We start from the raw sequence: 21,311 nt of genomic DNA on the forward strand, positions 1-21,311 counted from the left end.
ACAGCAAATGAAGTACTCCATATAACATCAAACAAGCAACCATTGTGAAGCAGAAAGCATCACCAATAACACCCAGGGTCAATTAGATCTCCTCCTTCATTTCACACTGTTTACACGATTAGTTCCAACGTCGTCTTAATGTTCTTCTAAAAAAAAAAAAGTAGTTGAATGGATTAATTTACAAAAGAATGGTGATGGCAGGGTGGTCAAAGTTTTTGGTTTGTAGAGTATGTTTTTTTGTGCAAGCATGCAAAACAAAAGGCCGCAAAAGCCAAAGTTAAGAGTAATTAAACTTCAGAAAATAATAATTAAATGATAATACCACTAATTAATAACTCAAAAAAGGAAAAAAATAAAAACTGAAACGTGCTGCCCACATTCTTCTGAATTTGGCCGCAATATCTGAAACGACATCAACACTCTCTCTTCCTTCAATTCATTTACCATTACCCCCACTCTTTCAATCTTTCACTATTCTATTTATAACTAATCCATGATGCTTCTCTTATCTTTATTTTTCTTCCATTATTAACATATAAGGTTTTATTTTATTTCTTAAAAAAATTTGTTCATCTATGGTATAAAAACAAATTTTATTTACTGGTCTTCTTAGTCAAATTTGTTTGGCGTGATATTTCTTTAATTATTTTGGTGAGTTTAGGGTTTTGGTGTAAAAAAGTAAATAAATCAGAGATATTGAAAAAGTTTTTTTACTTTAGAATAGAAGAAAGCGAGAGACGAGGCTGCTGCTCCCTTATTGTGGTGCATTTCGGTCAATGCATGCAATTAAATATGTTCCACCATTTGGCGGGGACTGTGTCATCAACAATGGCAGGTGATTGATTCTTCTTATTTCTTCCCTACTTTTTACTTAAATTTTTTTGCTACTAACTCATACAGACTTGAGATGAATGTGGGATATCTGTACCGTTTGATACGAATATATTTAATTTTCTTTTTTAAAAATTTCGTATATGTATAAAGGATTATATTTTATTCCAATATACATCAAACAACAATACTTAGAATATTGAAGAGACATCTATTTCTTAGTTCAACGACGCATAATTTAATTTAGAAAGAGCTCTGAAACACAATGTGAACTCTGAGAAGTCTCTGTTGACAGTTGAGTTTCCAAATGCTATGGGATAGATTCACTGAGCAATTGCTGAACCGACTGACTCGGGTTACACGCATGGACATTTATTTATATATATATATTTAATCAGTTTAAACAATGGATATACTTTCTATAAAAGATCAAAAGTTAGATAAACCATAAATTTGTAATATTCTTTTGCAGTCCTACAGTATCACCAATCTATATTCCTTCTTGTTTGCATGAAATGCATGCATGCTTTCTCCACATGAAATATCAATTCTCACTAATTTTTCTTTTATTCTCTTAGTGGATTTAAAAAAAAAAAACCTGTGAACATATATCAAACTCAAATTTTGAATAAAACGTAATTAGTATTTTTAGAGAGTATAAGGAATTTGACTAAAAGAACTTATTGCCACATTATGTAAGGGGTTTTTCTCATGATCTAAAAAAAACACATAGTTAGGGTTTGATGTTATTGGATGGCATAGGACACCAATTTTCTTTTATTTTTATTTTAGAATATAAGACATAAATGGCAGACTCTTTTTAATTATATGTTAACCTTTTGACGGGGCACGAGAACCAATTAAGTGGTCAACAGATTTCTACTTGGGAAACCTAATAAAATCTCTCAATTACATCTTTCTCTTTCTATATTATTAATTTTAAAAATAAAGAAAAGCAACAAGTAATAAATTAGGACTAGGAATGGATGAAATATCACACTCGGTGTTGTGTAGCAAGATCGAGTAATCCTTACTCAACATCTCTTCCCTTAAATATTAATTTGGGATTAATATTTTCCAAATTAACAATGCATGTCCGTACACAGTCTTCTCCAACACATGACATGCAGGGGAGAGGAACTCGGGGATCTACAAAAATTTTGGATTTTTGGTGATGGAGAAAATTAAGAAAAACCACATTTCAAAGCCTATCCCTTGTTCTTTTTTTTTTTTTTTTCAGAAGAGAGAGAGGGGGTAGCTTTACGTAGAGTGGTCAATCGTGTTAGACTAAGGAGATGATTTGCAGAGTGTGGGAATGCTGGGCTTTGAGGAGTCATGAATTGCTATGAACGAGGACCCGAGAGTTCCAATAAACCCAGTGGGGCATAGAAAGAGAAATATATATTTATATATAATTAGTCATGTATATAATAATATTAGGAGTTTTAAAATTGGTGGAGGTGGGGGAGGTGGAGATTGGATTTTTCCACTTGGAGTTGTGGTTTTGTCTTGCTACAAAGACGAAAGATCTCACTTCTCAAACCCTCTTTTTTCTACTTTAGTTTTTTTATTTTAAAAACATAAAGAAATTAATCACTAACAAGCCCCATATCCCTGATGTTATTCCCTCTATTGTCCCTAATATATATTCAATTACTATAATATCATCACCTGGTTCGATTTTCAAGTCTTGGAAAGCTGCTGGTTCTACATTCAAACCACTTCAAATAAGCCCTCCTCTCTTTATTATATGAGAGAGATCTTCCTCTAGATTTCCTTCTCCTTCTAGCCTCCTCTCTTCTCTCATCTTTTCATTCTCCTAAGATATGTATGCATCCCTTGCCCGCATAAAAGCTTGAGGAAAGAAAAGGGAGAGTGAGACAGTTGCCAAGTTCAAACTCACTTGGGTAAACCTTTGATAATAGATATTTATTTCTTTCATTATCTAAGTTGTTGTCTTGATGTTCATTTCACTTTGTTATCTGTCATTTGCAGAAGATTTTTTGTTTGATTTGTTGGAGTTGTGCAAAGGACAATCTCTGCCTTTGGATTGATTTATATAATACATAGGATATATGATATGGGTTCCATGAATTCAAACAACTGGCTTTCTTTTCCTCTTTCTCCCACGAATTCGTCTTTGCCAACGCATTTGCACTCCTCTCAATCTCAACAGTTCAATCTAGGGCTAGTGAATGATAGTATGGAGAATCCATTCCAAAACCAAGGTACATCTTTCTTTCTTTCTATCTCTTGCTCTTCTGTTTTTTTTTTCCTTCAATCTAATTCCTCACTGTTTTATCATCTTTTTTCAGAATGGAACCTGATAAACACCCATTATACAAGTGAAGTTCCAAAGGTTGCAGATTTCCTTGGAGTTTCCAAATCCGAAAGTCCATCCTTGGATCTTGTGGCCTTCAATGAAATTCATCAGCCTAGTGATTCTGACTACTCTCTTCTGCCGCTGCAAAACACTGATGTAGCAGCAGCACCCAATAACAACTATGATTTCCAAGAAAATGCTAATACTTTGCAGTCACTGACATTATCCATGGGTAGTAGCGGCAAAGGCTCAGCCTGCGAAACCAGCGGTGAAAATAGTACTACTACTAATATTGTGGAGGCTCCCCCTAGAAGAACCTTGGACACTTTTGGCCAAAGAACTTCCATATACCGTGGCGTAACAAGGTCAGCACGGATGAATGCTTCAACCAAATACTAATAGTTTCTTTTTTCCCTCTCCTTTTATAAAAATATCTTGAAAAGTAGTGTGTACTTATGAATTTTCAACTTTTGAAATGGATTCATGTGGCAAGTGCAGGCATAGATGGACTGGAAGATATGAAGCTCATCTTTGGGATAATAGTTGCAGGAGAGAAGGGCAATCAAGGAAAGGAAGACAAGGTAGAGTTTGGACTTCCTTTAGGGTTTCCTTTATTTCATCTACATGTAATATAAGCATCCTAACATTTCTCTCTATACTTTTTTCTCCATGGTCACCTTGGTTTGCATCATTATTCCAGTCTACTTGGGTGAGTGCAGTTCTTCCAAATTCCTTTTTCAATTTTATTTTATTTTATTTTTTTATTTTTTATTTTTTATTTTTTTACTTCAGAACTGTTTTGAAATATGCTATGTTGAGCAGGTGGGTATGACAAAGAAGAGAAAGCAGCTAGGGCTTATGATCTTGCTGCACTCAAGTACTGGGGAACATCCACCACTACTAATTTCCCGGTATATATATCCTAAGTTTTATACTACTGCACCTTACAGCAAAATCTGCTTGTAGTATTTTTCACGGCATTTCATAACAAAAACCCACGAAGTGTAGATTTTAGTGGCATCGGTGTAGTCTAACAAATACATATAAGTTTTCTCGAGTTTTCATAGTGATTTTTTTTAGTGTGTGTCTATTTTAGATTAGTAATTATGAGAAAGAGCTGGAAGAAATGAAGCACATGACCAGACAAGAATTTGTGGCCGCCATTAGAAGGTATATATATATGAGATGTAATTTAAACTATTATCTTTAATAATTTCTAATGTAATCGATCTGCAGGAAGAGCAGCGGTTTCTCAAGGGGTGCATCCATGTACCGAGGAGTAACAAGGTAGACTTTCAAAATGAAAAGCAATATGGTGCATATATCTTTCCCAATTGGTTCTTCTCTATCTAACATATATGTGTGTGTAATACAGACATCATCAGCACGGTAGATGGCAAGCGAGGATCGGTAGAGTTGCAGGAAACAAAGATCTTTATCTAGGAACTTTTAGTAAGTAATTTAATTAATAACGACGCTGTTTATGAAATTAACTTAGGCGCTTAACGTAAGTCACTAATGATTTGTTACTAATCAATACAGGTACTGAAGAGGAAGCAGCTGAAGCATATGACATTGCAGCAATTAAATTCAGAGGACTAAACGCAGTCACAAACTTTGACATGAGTCGTTATAATGTGAAAGCCATTCTTGAGAGCAATACATTGCCAATAGGAGGAGGAGCTGCTAAAAGGCTAAAGGAATCTCAAGCACTTGAATCATCAAGGAAACGTGAAGAAATGATAGCTCTGGGTTCAGGTTTCCAATATGGAAGCTCTGGTTCAAGCTCTAGCAGGTTACAGTCATACCCACTGATGCAGGCCCCATTTGAGCAGCAACCTCAACCTTTTCTAACATTACAAAACCACGACATCAATTCTCAATACACTCAAGACGCATCATTTCACCAGAATTACATTCAAACGCAGCTGCAATTGCATCAGCAATCGGGTGGGTCTTATAACTTGCACCAGTCCAGCCAGAACACTCAATTTTACAACAGTTACATCCAAAACAACCCGGCGTTGCTTCATGGGTTGATGAACATGGGGTGTCCTTCACCAGCATCTGTTGTGGATAACAGTGGCGGGTCTAGTGGGAGTTATATGGGGAATGGAATTGGGTTGGCTTCCAATGCAACATCAGGAAATGCAGTGGGATCTACGGAAGATGTAGCCCTTGTGAAGGTTGATTATGACATGGCTGGTGGGGGATATGGCGGCTGGTCAGGGGACTCAGTTGCAGGCTCCAATCCCGGAGTTTTCACAATGTGGAATGACTGATGGATTTATAAGACACAACTCATGGCTTCTGTTTCTACTAATATATCTCTTAAATTTTTAATGCAACCAAAAAAAAGAGTTAGGGTATCTTGATTTAAATTTTGTTTCTGTATTTTGTTTTATGTTCTTTATATTGCTTTAGGGCTTTAATTTCCCTATGAAGAATTTACCCCAAATCCAATTTATTTGGATTTTAATGGGTTCAAGGGACCCAAATTTTGTATTCGGAAATATTAATATATTTAATATCAAATTTTATGCATCTAAAATTAATTTTTTTAAATGAGTTTTTATTTTAACTCTTCTAACTTTAATTTTTTAATTTAATTATTAATGTGATTAACATTTGATATTTTGATTATTAAATTTTTTTAATTTAAAGTAAATTTGCAATATTTATAGGTATTATAATTTTAATTTTAATTCTAAAAGATTCAATAAATTTAGCACTAAACTTCACACACACTGTTAATGTAGACATGCTTCTAAAGCAATTCAGAAAAATAGATAAAAAATTCAAAAAAATTTAAAACAGAAAATATTAAAAAATCATTTTAAATAAAAAACTATAAAATTTTATGACAAATACAATAAACATTATAAAAATTTTAAATTTTGATAAAAATATTAAAATAATATTTAAAAATGGTAAATTATCTTATTAATTATAATTCCTAAACTAGGATCACAAATAAAGTAGGACAAGTAATGCCAACTCTACTTAGAGCTAGTTTGACAATATTTTTGAAAAGTGTTTTTAAAAAGTGTTGTGGAAAAATGTTTTAAGAAATACTTTTGAAAATTTTGATTTAAAATTTTAGTGTTTAGTATTGCTGCCAAAAATTATTTTTGAGAAATAAAATATCTATTTTAGACATGATATTATAAAGTAACAAATATGCATTTAAATAATGTTCAAATTAGTTAATATTATGATATTTTAGTAATAATATAAAAATAATTTATTATAACTTATTGTTAATATTTTAATATATAATATTAATTTTAAATAATTCTAAGTAATTAATATTAATTAATTATTAAATTTAATTAGAATATATAAACTATATTTAAATATTTAAATATAATCATTAAATATTTGTAATTAGATATTGACACAATTGTATTATTTTAAAATGATTTTTTTATTTTTAATTAATAATTTTAACACATTTGTATTATTTTATTTTAAAATGTAATTTGAATATATAACTCATATTAGATATTAACATAACATAGAAACCATAAACCTAACAAATTAAAATATTCAATATATTTGGATTAAAGTTTCAAAAAGGGATAATATTTATATACCAAATATAAATACTAAAAATTTTACAATAGCATTTACAATTTCAAGTGAATTCATTAAACTAAAAGCTATAGCATCTCTTGTTAATTTTATTTCAAAACCACTTGAATTATTTGATTCACCGTCATCATCACCATCATCATCGTCATCATCATCATCACTTTCTTGACCATGCGTATTTTCTGAATAAATAATATTTTCATATGCCCTGTTAATATCTTCGTATTTCATAAAATCTGCATCATTTCGACCGACATGTTTTCGGATAAAATTGTGTATGGTCATTGTAGCAACAACGATCATCGTTTGCTTTTCAAAACTATAACTTGGCATATCCCTTAAAATGGCTCTTTTTTTTTTTCAAAACACAATAGTTCGTTCTATCACACTACGTAATGATGAATGTGAATGATTGAATATCTCTTCTCTACCAGATATTGGTCTACCTCTACGAAAGTCTGGTATATGATATCGCTGATTTTTATACGGTCCAAGATAATCTTTCATTTGAGGATATCTAGAATCAATAAGATAATATTTTCCTACATGTCATACTATAACAGACAATTAATTCAAGAATTTTTTTTATAAAAATTATCAATTAAAGAACTTGATACATTATTATTTAAAAAAATAAATAAATGAAATATTTAACCATTTGGTGGGTACGAAAATTTGTATTTTGGATCTCAAATTGCATCAAGAAATATTCTAGTGTCATGTGCTGATCCTTCCCATCTAGCCATGACAAAAGTGAAACACATTAAAATCACACACTGCCATAACATTTTGAGTCGAGATACATTCCAATATAGGGAATTTGTTCTTTTGGCGGAAGAATAGTGGCAATATGAGTACCATCAATTGCACCTATGCAATCCTGAACAAATAATCATATTAATCTCGTGCATATTTTTAGTCGACCAAAAATATTAAAATATAATAATATAAAATTAAATTTTAACCTTAAAAAGTGGCATATATCTAGAATTATTACGTATTTGTTCGGGTATTGAGCTAAAAAAATGGCCATCCTTGAAACTTTCTCAAGCACAATTACAAAGTATCAACTTATTGTTATCTAGACCTTTGAAATCTTTCTCGACATTGGGAGACTTTAGCACCGGTGCCCAAGATGTATAAAGAAATTCCCAACATTTCACTAGAAGATATGTTAATTGAAGTTTGCAAGTTGTATCTTGTCTCCAAAACTCTCAACAAACTTGTGAATACAATTTTAGACATCCTAAAATTAATCATACAACGTGATTCGTGACAGTCAAGAATCTCTCGGATCCATGTCTCACCTGACTGTTTTAAATCCATGCCTGGTTGCTTCAATATATACTTCTCGTAATATAATTGCACGGAAGAAGATGCAACAACAAATAATCGATTAAAACATTCCATGCGTTGTAAAATCTCTTTCTTTTCCCTTTCATCATCACTTTCATCACCACTGGAATTTTCAACTGTACTCATCACCTTTGAATGAATTTTATATCCAAAATCATATATAAACAACTATTGATAAAACTAATTTAGTATAAATAAGTAGAACATAAATTTTGTAACACCCCTCATCCATATCCAATTCCGGGACAGGGTTCGAGGCGTTGCCGGCCTTAAACCTTCACCAACATAAAAAACCGGGTCACCAAATTTCGCCCAAAATTAAAACTTTTCAAACACATGCGTACCGTTCCTTATACAGGCCTTTGAGGCCTAAAACATACATTGGGGCGGTTCGGGACAAAATCCAAGAACATTTAATAAACTTTGGGCAACTTAAAAATTTTCTTGCTTTAGTAAGACACACGCCTGTGTGGGTGGGGCCGTGTGGTCACACACGCCCGTGTAGCTTAGGACACGCCCGTGTCCTCAGCCCGTGTAACTCTCTGTTTATGACATCAGCATGCATTTAAGGGCACACAGCCAAGACACACGCCCGTGTGTCTAGCCCGTGCTTGAAACTGACTTAAAATTTTAGGTGCAGGGGACACACGACCATACCACACGCCCATGGGGGTGATCCGTGTGCCACACACAGCCTAGACACAGGCCCGTATGTCTACCCGTGTGGACCTCGTAGAGCTATTTTCCAAGCCTTTGGTCACCCTCTATCAACCAATCACACTTATAGGTTATCTTAATACATAATAAAGCCAAATTATACACTTACATATAACCTTGATAAACCTCATTGCATGTAGATCTCATATCATCGGTTTTATACATGCTAGGTTAATTCTCTTTTCATATTAAGGGTTTCCATGTCTCATTGACACATTTAAGATTGGCTCATTCTTATAACTCATTGCCAATTACTATCAAGCCATCCCATGTAAACATAAACATGCATAGATTTGTAGGTCATAGCTTACTTCAAAATGAGCCAATTCCCATGGCCATATATAAATAGATGTGTATATCTTTACATGTCTTCATTATGGCTAATCAAATGACATATCTAACAAAATAAACCAAGAGCCCTATACATGCCATTGAACAAAATAAAAGTGCCTATATACCAAAGTTGGACTAGTTGATAGTATGTTGACTCTCCAATCGTCTTCCAATCTTTACGAGTCCTCGAGCTCTGTAAGACAGGGAAATGAGAGGGGTAAATATTTACATGCTTTGTGACATCCCAAAATTGACCATAGTCGGGAAGTGGTTTCGGGACTTCTAAACCGAGTCACCGACATGTTCGAACGTAATATTTATTGTCTAGAATATGTGAAAATGCATGTGTGAATTTTGAATTCTTTGATTTAGTTAATTTGATTGTGAATTGAAAGAAAAAGGACTCATGTGAAAGGATTTAAATAGATGTGGCTAATTTTAAGAGATTAATAAAAGGATGAAGTAAAATAAATGGACTTGCATGTCAAATAGCCCATTCCTAAGGGTAGTGGCCGGCCATGTCAAGAGTGATGGGCAAGGAAAACATGTTTCAAACATGTTTAGCTAATGGATTATGCTTGAAAGAATAAAGAAATGAAATTGAAAAAAAAATAGGGATATGATGAAAACAAAAGGAAAAAAAGTGTTCATTCTCTCATTTTTTCCTTGCTTGGCGAATATACTAAGAAGAAAGGGGAAAAGCTTGAGAAAATCAGCCATGGAGCTTACTAGACTAAGGTGTTTTGATACAAGAAGGTATGTTTTATGCCACTCTTGAAAATGCATGCATGATTTGGAGGATTGGTTCAAAATTTTCCTTGAATCTCAAATCGAAACTAAGTTGTTAGGTGAGTTAAAATTCGCCATGCATGTTGTTTTCCTTGGTGAGTGTTTTGATGTTGTTGTGATGAAAGCATGGAGATGAGTGAGTTCAATGTTTAACAAAAAGGAAATTTTGTGCCATTGAGTTCTTGTTGTTATGTGTGTGTGTGCATGAGTATTCGCCATGCATGTTGTCTTCCTTGGTGAGTGTTTTGATGTTGTTGTGATGAAAGCATGGAGATGAGTGAGTTCGAATGTTTAACAAAAGGAAATTTTGTGCCATTGAGTTCTTGTTGTTATGTGTGTGTGTGCATGAGTATTCGCCATGCTATAGAATTTATGTTGCAAAATGATTAATGCTTAATGAGATGTATAATAGTACTTGTGAATGAGCTTGAGAGTATTTAAACAATTAGACATGAAAAGGGTGGTAATGAGGCTGAAAAATTGTTGGATGGTTAATTGGGTAAGGAATGAAGCATTCGCCATATGGGGTATAAATGGGCATAGGTGTTAAATACCTTGTATTGGAAACTTTGATAAATAAGTAGCAATAAATTAAGATGAGATTGAGTAAATTTTCAGCTTAGTTGTGTTAAGTATTCGGCAATAACCATAATAATGCATGTGAATGCCGTATGTTTGTGTTTGATGGAGAGGTAAATTGTTTGATTTAGCTCAAGAGCAAAGGGGAACTAGATTGGACAAAGGAAAGGAGAAAGCAAACGAGTAGCCGATTTGGAACCGTTCTACCCCAAACAAAGTAAGTCATTAAGCACATATGTTTGATATTGCTTAAATGATCGGAAAATCTATGCAAATTGTGTTTAATGGAATGCTATATATGTATAAATGAAATTGTATGTGTCTGGAGTGAGGATAATTGTTGAATGTAAAAGAAATAGTGGAATGTGTAGAAAGTTTGCTTTCAAGACCGTGTGTGGGGCAATACGTGTGTATGATGACGAGATTGGCACTAAGTGTGCGTGCTGGAAATATATGGCACTAAGTGTGCGTGCTGGAAATATAAGGCACTAAGTGTGTATGCTGGAAAATATGACACTATGTGTGCAAGCTGGAAAATACTGACCTGGGTGTGCGAGCTCGGAGGGTATGGCAATTGTGTGTGGGCTTAAATTACGTGGCACTAAGTGTGCGAAATCGAGTAGTAAGCACTGTAAAAGCGTACTCTATATATATGGAGGTGTGTCTCCATTGAATTGAGTATGGGCAGCGGATCGGGTAAGTACCTCGAGCTCATGACGAATAGAGAATACGTTCATGCTTGGGGTTGAATTTGGTAAGCCTTAAATCTATGTGATGATTGAAATTGTATGGTTGTGCTGGAAAATGAGTTAATGTGTAAAATGCTTGATTATCTTGTTGTGTAGAATATGAAATGTGGATGTATGACTTGGTACGAGATTGGACCGAAAGGTCCGAGGTATTATGGTATAGATTCGATATGGATGAGTACCTAGCCTCGTTTGTTGTACATGTTGTAGTAAATTTATCGATGGATTGATGAATGCTTATGACTTACTGAGTTGTAAACTCACTCGGTGTTTTTCTTGTCACCCATTTTAGGTCTCTCGGACTCGTATTGTTTGCGTGATCGGGACCGTCGTTGAAGTCATCACACCGGCTGAAATCTTGTGGTATTGTTTTCGTTGTTGAAGAACATTTGGCATGTATAGGCTATTATATTTTGTCGAATTGTGGGTTGTAAACTTTAAGCCATGTGAAAATGGCCTATGTGGTCGTCGAGTGGGATGCTAGAACCTATAGCCACGAGTCTTAGAAACTCTAATTTTGATAAGGTGGCCATAATTTGTGTCATGTATGATGGATGATTAAGGCCAAGGAAAGATTCATGAAATTGGCATAGTCTACTGCAGTAACTGTTGCGGACAGCAGCAGTGAGATGAGATTGAAAAATCACTAAAAATAGTATAAGTAGAATTAAATAGTGAGTAAATTATGGAATTGAACCTTGATGAATCTATTTTTATATGGATGAAACGAAACGACCATATGAGCAGTATACTGAGAAATATTAAAGTTCTCGTGAGACAGGGCCAGAACGGTTTTTGGGTCCCCTGTCGCGACTTTGAAAATTTACCATAAATTATCCAGAAATAATTAGGAGTCATGCCTTATATTTACAGGTTCCATTTTGAGTCTATTTTCATTAGAAACAAACGGCACCAGTATTAAATCCCTGTACAGAGAGATATTCAAGTTGTAACGCGCGAAGGTCAGAGCAGTCGATCCCTATAACATGGGTGACTTTAACTAATAAACTGTACCAATTGGCCCAACAAAAAATTCTAAAAATAAATCCATGGATGGGTATGTGAGTCTAAATTCAGGGAAAATTTACAAAACCAGTTTCCGAGTTTTGAAACTTGAGATATGATTTTTAAGGCGACGGTGACGCAGTTTTCCAGCCTGACTGATAATGTCAAATTGGTTGGTACCTTGAGAGGATTTGGCCGTTAACCCCTCGTGTCCGACACCAGCGACGGTCACGAGTTAGGGGTGTTACATGCTTAGTAAGCCCGAATAACTGGAAAGTAAACTTACTGATTAATTAGCATACAACCATATTAAGCAAATAAACCAACAAGAATGAAATAGTTTCCCTATGCAATCAACAAGTTAGTCACAATAAAATGCACCATGTTATTTGTCTTAGATGAGTTCATCATTCATCATTTCATTTATATAAATCATATTAATCCCGTTGAGTTTTTAGGAAATCTTGATGGATTATCCATTATCCGTCAAGTCATAAGAATGATCATTTCAAGTATGCACTACCGCGAATCTCACATCTTACGGCGGGATTACCAGTCCAGGCTAAATCCCACGCATCGTAAACTCATAAGGTGAAGTCGAGATTACCAGTCCAAGCTAAATCCCTTATAGCGGAAAACACCCTTAATGAGCTTGAATCTGAATTACCCATCCAGGCTAAATTCATACCCTAATCAAATTACCCGTCCGGGCTAAATCCACAATGCACACATATTCTTCGGGAGGCTCGATCACTCAAGGAACACCCCTACGGGCTAGATCCTTTTTATATTTGAGATCAATGGATTACCTGTCTAGGCTAAATCCTTTCTGCAACACATGCAGGATCTCAAGTCATGTAAGCCATGGTTTATCCATCAAATTTCCTTTTCAACCTCAACCGGGACATTTATCAACATGTCATTATTAAGGATATATTTCATAGATTTTCATGCCATCATCAAATGCAATTACCATACATTCATAAATCATGCAATTAAGCATACTATGAGTTTACTTTAAGTTATTCGAACTTACCTGGTACTCATCTCGGTATCGTGTTTCAGTTATTTCGAAACCTTTCGTTTTCCTCGATCGACCTCCGAAATTTGTTCCTCGAGGTCTATAACAATAAAAATAAATCATTAACACCTCACATTGTACTTTTTGAGTCTATATTTCACCCCCAATCCAAATGACCGTTTTGCCTCTAACCTTTCACATTTTTACGATTTAGTCCCTAGGCTCGTATAATGGAATGCAAGCAATTTCTACATTACCCAAGCCTAGTCGAATGTTCTTTCCTCTTATCGCAGCCCACATTTTTCCATTATTTCACATTTCTACCTCATATTTTACACCTTTTGCAAAAAGTCCTTTTTAGGGGTTTTTCATGAAAATCACCTAGGAAAAAATGTTTAACACACATCCAACTTCCATAATCCTCCATAAACCATCAAAATACAAGTAACTCATGCATGGTTAAATTTCTAAACATGAACCCTAGCATGAAATATGGGTAGAAATAGAGAGAGTAAGCTACCGGGATTTCAAAAATACGAAGAACATTAAAAACAGGGCTTGGGAGCACTTACTATTGAACTTGAAAATGTTGAAAACCCTACCTATGGTGACTTTAGAATTTCAGCTGGACAAGGAAGAAGAATGGCTGATTTTTGCCTTCTTTTCCCATTTTATTTCATTAAATTGCCAAATAACCAAAATGCCCTTAAGCCCTTTTTTTAAAATTTCATATATACAAGCCTATTTTTGCCCCAAAACTTAGAAATTGGGCAAATTGCTCCTCAAGACCTTCTAATTAATATTCTAAAGCAATTTCATACAAATTGCTTCTAAAACCCACGTTTTGCAATTTATTCAATTTGGTCCCTAATGTCCAATTTGACACCTTACTCAAAGAATTCCTTCATGAAACTTTAACACATGCATATTCTCATATTCTAGACCTCATAATGATCATAAAATAAATATTTTGATGTTGGATTTGTGGTCCCAAAACCACTGTTTCGACTAGGCCCTATTTCGGGATGTTACAAATTTAATATCCAAAAATCAAACATAAAAAATTATTGATAAAACTAGCTCTAAGCATAAATAATTAGACCATAAATTCAATATCCAAAAACCAAACATAAACAACTATTGATAAAACTAGATTACACATAAATAAGTAGAATATAAATTCAATATCCAAAAACCAAACATAAACATCCATTGATAAAACTAGATTACACATAAATAAGTAGAACATAAATTCAATATCCAAAAACCAAACATAAATAACTATTGATAAAACTAGTTTAGCATTGTTGTTTAGTCATATAGTAGATATCTCTGAACCCTAGAAGATCGAAAAATTTTCAACTATCCTCCATTTCTATCTTAAGCCACAAAGCTCTAATCTTGGGATTAATTGATGAAAGCATAATTCGCTTGTCCTTAGCAATAATTTAAGTGAGAAAAAGTATAGCGGACTAGCTTCTAGAACTTCTTCTAACAGCTATCAAGCACTTTGACTACTTGTGGAATACCATATGGATCCATAACAGGAGTCAAACTAGATATGGCTTGACTCATATTGTCAGCTACATTGCATAATTTTTCTATTTGATTGGACAATCTTGCAGCCCCTCCAATTTGCTTTGAGGATTTCTTTTTTCCAGTTTTAAAATGTGAACTTGAGATCTAAGGTGTTTTTCTTTTTTGACTGTTTCCATCAATGTGAACATCATTTGAAATCTGAACATCATTTCTCACATTTTTTTCCTCATTCTCTTCAAGTATTTTATTGTTAACATCCTCAAAAAAATCACTATGGAGTGTACCAGAAAAAGGTGCCCATGCTTTATCACTTGTTGCAACTATCCCTATGAACATTTGGTCCAACTTCCCTTCGAATTCAAGATTAATGCCCGATGTTTTAAATTTTTGAGCTCCAGGCACAACCTACATATAAAATGATAGTTCAATAACAGTAATTATCAATAACCTCATTAATAAGAAAAAAACAAAAATACTCAAAATTATTAATGTACCTTTTGCCTACTCTCCCATCAATCATCCGATGCATCAACGATTCTTTTTCTAGGATTCCAGCCTAGACTAGTATGTTCGCCTTTAAGTTTCTTCTAAGCCTTCCATTCTCTTTTTAGGGCATCCCACCTATTTTTAAGTTGTCTTTGTGAATAAGCCTTGCCCGTTTCTATCTCAAAGTTGGTCATTATTTTCAACCATCCATCTTTTGTGAAATGAGTACCAAGCCTATTGCCTTTCAATATCTCTTTAATAAAAATATCACAAAATATTTTTGTCAATCTCTTATCCCACATTGCTTTGACTTTTTCACCACTAACTTCAACTGCCGAAGTACTCATCTATTGTGCATACGAACATATTCGTTTCAGCCAATAAAGTTAAGAAAATCAAATGTCACATAAGTATATTTTTTTTATATGTGTATCAAAATAAAGATAGGATCCTAAGTTTTTTTTCTCAATCAAAATCAATATTCCAAGACCAGAATAATAACCAAGAAAGAGAACACAACTAATAATAGCATCAAACACAATTAAAAAGTCAAGATGAACAATATTTTATCAATTGTTATTTTAAAAATATAATATAAGGTAAAGAAATGTGAGAGATGATATGCATAATCTTTAGTATCTCAGCTTTTAGGGTATAAAATTATGCAGAAAATAAAATGCTAAGATTTTTGTAATACATAAACTTGAACTTTGTTTTTTCTAAAGAAAAAAAAAGGAAAGAAAGTATAATACTACTATTGATGTCTTTTGAATAGTGAAACCGATTGAGTTATTAGGATTGTATAGTGCATGCTATGCCATAAGGCTAATAATCTTTAACATCATGTTCACTAGTTATATGGTTGCATCAACCTTTTCTCACATCTAAAGATAAAAATATTCTCTTTATAACTTGGTATTTACTCTTAATTTACCACATCTGGAAACTTATATGGATCTTACAAACCAGATCATAAATCATTAAACCAATAGTTTAATCATGCAACTTCAATGGCAAAACAAGCATACTAATAAACATAGAGAGGCTGTTTAATGCTAAAACATATACAATCGAACCAATTTGACATATAGAAGAGAAAATATTCCAATCATCTCCTTGTTGAAGAAAAGATAAACTATGATTAAATAGTAAATGACTATTTTGGGCTAAACTATAATAAGGAAGTAGATGACTATTTTTTACTCAATATTGCTTATTGATATTCTACAAAAGGACACTATTTGCATATTCACTTCACTCTGAATGCATAAACATACTACTCCTTCTATATTCACTTTATTTTTTTATTTCTTTGTTAAACTTAGGTGATACTTGGTCAAAAAGAGAAAACAATGGATTGGCTGGAGGGTCTAGTTTTTCAGTCTTTTGTCTTCCTGCCTCCTGAAAGGATGGCATAGGAGGAACAGGGTGTGAACTGCCGTTTACCAGACCACCTTTCCTGCTAGAAATTAGTGAACTCAAGATTTAAAGAAAGGTGTCTTGGTATTAATTGCTAATTTTTTTTAAACTTGGATAGAAGTCTCATCATTTATATGACAAAAATTCTTTGATCTTTTAACAGATTGCCAAGCTTCTCTATTCTACAACATTTCGGAAACATAAAACGTTGCTACTGTTAATTTACAATAATTTATTTATGGTTTCCTCCCAAATGCTCCATGTTTGTAGGAGACAACAACCATGCTATGATAAATTGACCTAGAATTTATCCAATGTTGTTACCTAAGAATTTTAAGAACGTGCCAGTTGATTATTTAGCACCAAATAGGAGTAAGAAAATCCTATCTTCTCACTATAAAGTGGACAGTCTTGCAATAATACTTAAATAGGAAGTCTATCAAACATGAAAGAATGAAATAAAGAAACGTAATAAGCTCATAAACCTGGGATTTTCTTTGTCAAATCTAAGAACCAAAGGTACAAGCAAAAGAGAAAAGTTGAAAAAAAATGTGAAAGAACTTTTTTTATTTCATAATTATTTCATAAAATCAAACAATCAAAAAATAACTAAAAACTAAAGCATAATGAATAATTAAAGAGAAGAAGAAGTATTTCACTAAAAAAAAAAGGAAAAGAAAAGAGAGACCCACTGGTGGAGAATAGGAACAAAGAACCAAAGGAAAAGTAAGGTTCAGACAAAAGAGAAAAGAGGAAAAAATGGGTCTGACGACTATTAGGAAGAAGAAAAAATAATGTTAAAAAAGTAATATCAGGCCAAAAGCACTTTAGGCTGAGAAAAAGTGGCAAATTTCTGCTTTTTCATCTGTGAAAAAAACACTTAATTTAAGTTGAAAAAGTTTCTAAAATAATGATTGTTCTTTAATGTTTTTAACTGAAAAGCACTCTTTTATTGCAAAAGCCAATCATATAAGCAGAGCAGAACGGAGTCTTACTGGCTTTAAGAATATCGGCGATAGTGTCCTCTAGTTGTTTAACATATCCTTGTTCTATCATATATGATTGAGACAGCATCACAATCTGCGATGATGTACCTGAATTAATAATTTTTTAACCAAACAAAGAGAATCATCTTACGGAATAACCTTTGAATAGTTTTTTTTTTTGTATTATGGTTGTTTCTAAAAGGAAAAGGAATTTGCCATCAATCTTATTCAATCGTCTTACCCATTGAAACCCCCCACTCTCCTTGGGCTTGTTTCCGATAAGAGATTGTTTTTTGCACACATTGGCTCATATTTATCTGCTAAATCCTTTGCGGTGACTTGCAAATAATACCAATGATTTGCCAAAAACTAGGTCAAAAGTTTTGAAAGGCACAATTAGATTTGCATACAAGACGAACCGATTATTTCCTTTTCAGTTATCCAAATCATATGCTGTGAAATGCTTTTCACCAAGCTTACTGCCTTCAAAAGAGTCCCCTTATATTCCTCTCACAAATGAGACTGCATACTTCCTTGTAACCAATGGATCCTCACCAAGTTTTTCTTACCCTCTTCCCCATGTTGGGTCCCAAAATATATTAATATTTGGTGTCCAAAATGTCATGCTTCTTACTTTTCCAGTATTATACACTCCTCTAGCTTTTATTCCAATTGCCTTTTAGTTGTCAAACAATGAAAATGATAGAATATCTCAATCTACTTTGAGTTATGCACTTCTACTTAAACAACTTTTCTTATTAAAAAATCAATATAATTAATTAGAATTAGATCCACGTTTCTATCTAACTTTGTATTTAAACTTGTTATGGTACTTCCCATTATCGACACAAAACTTGAATATGACCCGAAATGCCGACTCGTAATCGAGCCTAGGGTTCTACAAGGTGGATACTTTAAGGGCTCACAGGGAGGGCTTGGAAGCCAAGTTCCCATGTTCCTGAATGTTCGTAGGTAGATGATGTGAAGTCAAACAAGTTGACCAGTGAACACGTGTTAAGTCTAGGACAGTATTGATAAACCATAATATATACATATTTTTACCCCATGCTTGGCATATTTTTGGATAATTTATCATAAGATTTAGTGAATTTGATGCTCCTAATCCTTTAATTTCATTTTTTATACTCAGGTGAGCATAGGAAGGTGAAAAGAGCAAGCAACGGGCCAAAAACGGACAAAATGGGCTTATCTCAGTATTTCACACGGCCTAGGCATTTTCACACGAGTAAACCACACGCCAGTGTGTCAAGGCCATGTTGACTAAAAACCAACTTAGAATTACACACGACCTGAACACCATCACACCGGCGTGCCACACAACCGTGTCCCTGTCGAGCCCAAGTCTAATTCTACTCGAAAAAGGATAATTTTGAGGGTTTTGAAGCATTCCAAAGTTTATATAAACACCCTAGAAGAGGATTAAAGGGGATACACAGAGTAGAAGGTGGAAAATACTTAAGGACAGCCATCGGAATCAGCTCAGAAGCAAGATCTGCTTCAAGAATGAAGATCTCCATTCAATTTTCTTAGAAGTTCTTTGGGTTCTTTATGTTTTGTTGTTTTCCCAATCTTGAGATGTTTTCTATTATTATGAGCTAAACTCCCTAAATACCTAAGGGAGATGAAACCTAGGAAGGATCTTATTACTATTTGAATTATATGATAAATACTTGTTCTTATTCTTAATTTTGAGTTCTAATTCTTGCTTTAATATTCCAGGATATTAATTCAAGTTTTGATGTGCTTATTCAGTGGAGCAAAGGTCTCTGTTTAAGAGTAGATCCTTTATAATTAAGCAGAGTTGCATGCAATCCTAGAGATAGGACGATATAAATCTGCCAAATTAGAGTCAAATCTAATAAAGGAATCCATTGGTTGAGTTAATGCGACAATAGGGGTTTTAATTAGAAAGAAATTTCAGTTAATCAACCTAGAGTCAGCTTTTTTTAGTCTCGAGAGAGATAATAACATAAATCAGGGATTTCTACGGATTAAGTCAAGTGAATAAATCTTCTAATTCAGAAGTAAATAGTGAAGTCTAGGTGGATTCTTCCTTGGGTATTATCTTCTCCATCGGTTTTCCAAAAAGTATTTTCCAACTTTTACTTCTGTCGCGTTCTTAGTTAATTAGATAATTAGTTTTAGTTAAAAACATTCCTTTAATTTTTAGGCTAGATAATAAAAAGATAGTAATTACTAGTACTTTTAGTCCTTGTGGAAACGATATTTTCGGTCTCACCATAACTATACTACTGTTCGATAGGTGTGCTTACCTTAGTCTAATTTTTAGTTAGTTTAGCGACCATCAAGTTTTTAGTGCCGTTGTCGGGGACTAAGATATTAAGAATGCTTGATTTTTATTAGTTTAGCCATTTTTACTTCTATTTCAATTTACTTTTTCTTTTTAGTTTAATTTTTCTTTTCTAAATATTTCTTTTAAATTGCTTCTGGCAGGTGTCTCTAGTTTATGACTAGGAGGAACCCATCAAGACCTTTGCTTTTTGATAGTGAGATCGAGAGCACAGCTCATAGAAACCAAAGAGAAATAAGACGAAGTCTACAATACATAGAGGAAGAGCGAGAGGACTATATCCATACTACAACTGAAGAGATGGCTGAAAATAAAAATAATCCGCTACCTCTTGTGGTTGCTGCAAATCTAGTGAATCAGAATCCTACTCCTCGTACTATGTATGACTATGCTAAGCTTAATTTAACGGGGGCTGAATCGAGTATTGTTAGACCTACAATTGCAGCAAATAATTTTGAACTGAAACCTAACACTATACAAATGATTCAACAGTTTGTTCAGTTTGATGGTTTGCAGGATGAAGACCCAAATACTCATTTGGCCAACTTCTTAGAGTTCTGTGACACTTTCAAAATAAATAGCATTTCTGATGATGCCATTTGCCTTCGGTTATTTCCCTTTTCATTAATGAATAAGGCTAAATAGTGGTTGAATTCGTTTCCATGGGATCAATCACTACTTGGGAGCAAATGACTGAAAAAGTTTTACTCAAATATTTTCCGCCAGCTAAAACGTCTAAATTGAGGACTGATATCTCTTCTTTTGTACAGATGGATTTAGAAACACTATATGATGCATGGGAGAGATACAAGGATTTATTGAGAAGGTGCCCTCACCATGGCTTACCTTTATGGCTACAGGTTCAAACTTTCCACAATGGCTTGAACCTCTCAACGAGACAGATGGTCGATGCAGCGCCGGTGGAACCTTAAATAATAAAACACTTGAGGAAGCTTATGAGTTCATTGAAGAGATGTTACTGAATAATTATCAATGGCAAGTCATGAGGACAAAGCCTAATAAAGCAAGAGGTGTTTTCAATCTCGTCGTGGTTACCATGTTATCAAACCAGGTAGAGCTCTTATTTGTCTCGACGCAAGTACATCCGGTGATGCAATACAGTACAAATGGAGGAGGAATGAATAATACAGAATGCCTAGCCTACGACCCGAGCATTACAAACAAATAAGTCAACTATATGAGTAACAATTCTAGACCTCAGAATAACCCCTATAGTAACACTTACAACGCA

At 33.8% G+C, this 21,311-nt stretch overlaps 1 protein-coding gene and 1 non-coding gene across 2 annotated transcripts; one reads left to right on the forward strand and one right to left on the reverse strand.

The window, feature by feature from the left end:
• The first annotated feature begins 2,529 nt into the window (after positions 1–2,529).
• LOC108482776 (AP2-like ethylene-responsive transcription factor PLT2) lies at positions 2,530–5,705 on the forward strand. Its single transcript, XM_017785889.2, has 10 exons — positions 2,530–2,738; positions 2,827–3,059; positions 3,147–3,519; positions 3,653–3,735; positions 3,855–3,863; positions 3,977–4,065; positions 4,251–4,324; positions 4,391–4,441; positions 4,530–4,606; positions 4,697–5,705. Exons 2-10 carry the CDS (start codon positions 2,912–2,914, stop codon positions 5,434–5,436), a joined length of 1,644 nt encoding a protein of 547 aa, XP_017641378.1. The 5' UTR covers positions 2,530–2,738; positions 2,827–2,911; the 3' UTR covers positions 5,437–5,705.
• A 15,091-nt stretch (positions 5,706–20,796) lies between these two features.
• Positions 20,797–20,903, reverse strand: LOC128296021 (small nucleolar RNA R71). Its single transcript, XR_008286568.1, has one exon. It is a non-coding gene; the product is annotated as a small nucleolar RNA R71 (small nucleolar RNA).
• Between the last annotated feature and the right edge of the window lie 408 nt (positions 20,904–21,311).

Source organism: Gossypium arboreum, chromosome 7 (genome assembly GCF_025698485.1).
Source record: "Gossypium arboreum isolate Shixiya-1 chromosome 7, ASM2569848v2, whole genome shotgun sequence".
Lineage (NCBI taxonomy): Eukaryota > Viridiplantae > Streptophyta > Magnoliopsida > Malvales > Malvaceae > Gossypium > Gossypium arboreum.

Excerpts from the sequence above, each read along its gene's own strand:
- LOC108482776 (XM_017785889.2), top strand. The coding sequence starts at position 2,912 with ATGGGTTCCATGAATTCAAACAACTGGCTTTCTTTTCCTCTTTCTCCC. Across the intron at positions 3,060-3,146 it reads GAATCCATTCCAAAACCAAG|AATGGAACCTGATAAACACC; the intron begins GTACATCTTTCT and ends ATCTTTTTTCAG. Across the intron at positions 4,066-4,250 it reads CCACCACTACTAATTTCCCG|ATTAGTAATTATGAGAAAGA; the intron begins GTATATATATCC and ends TGTCTATTTTAG.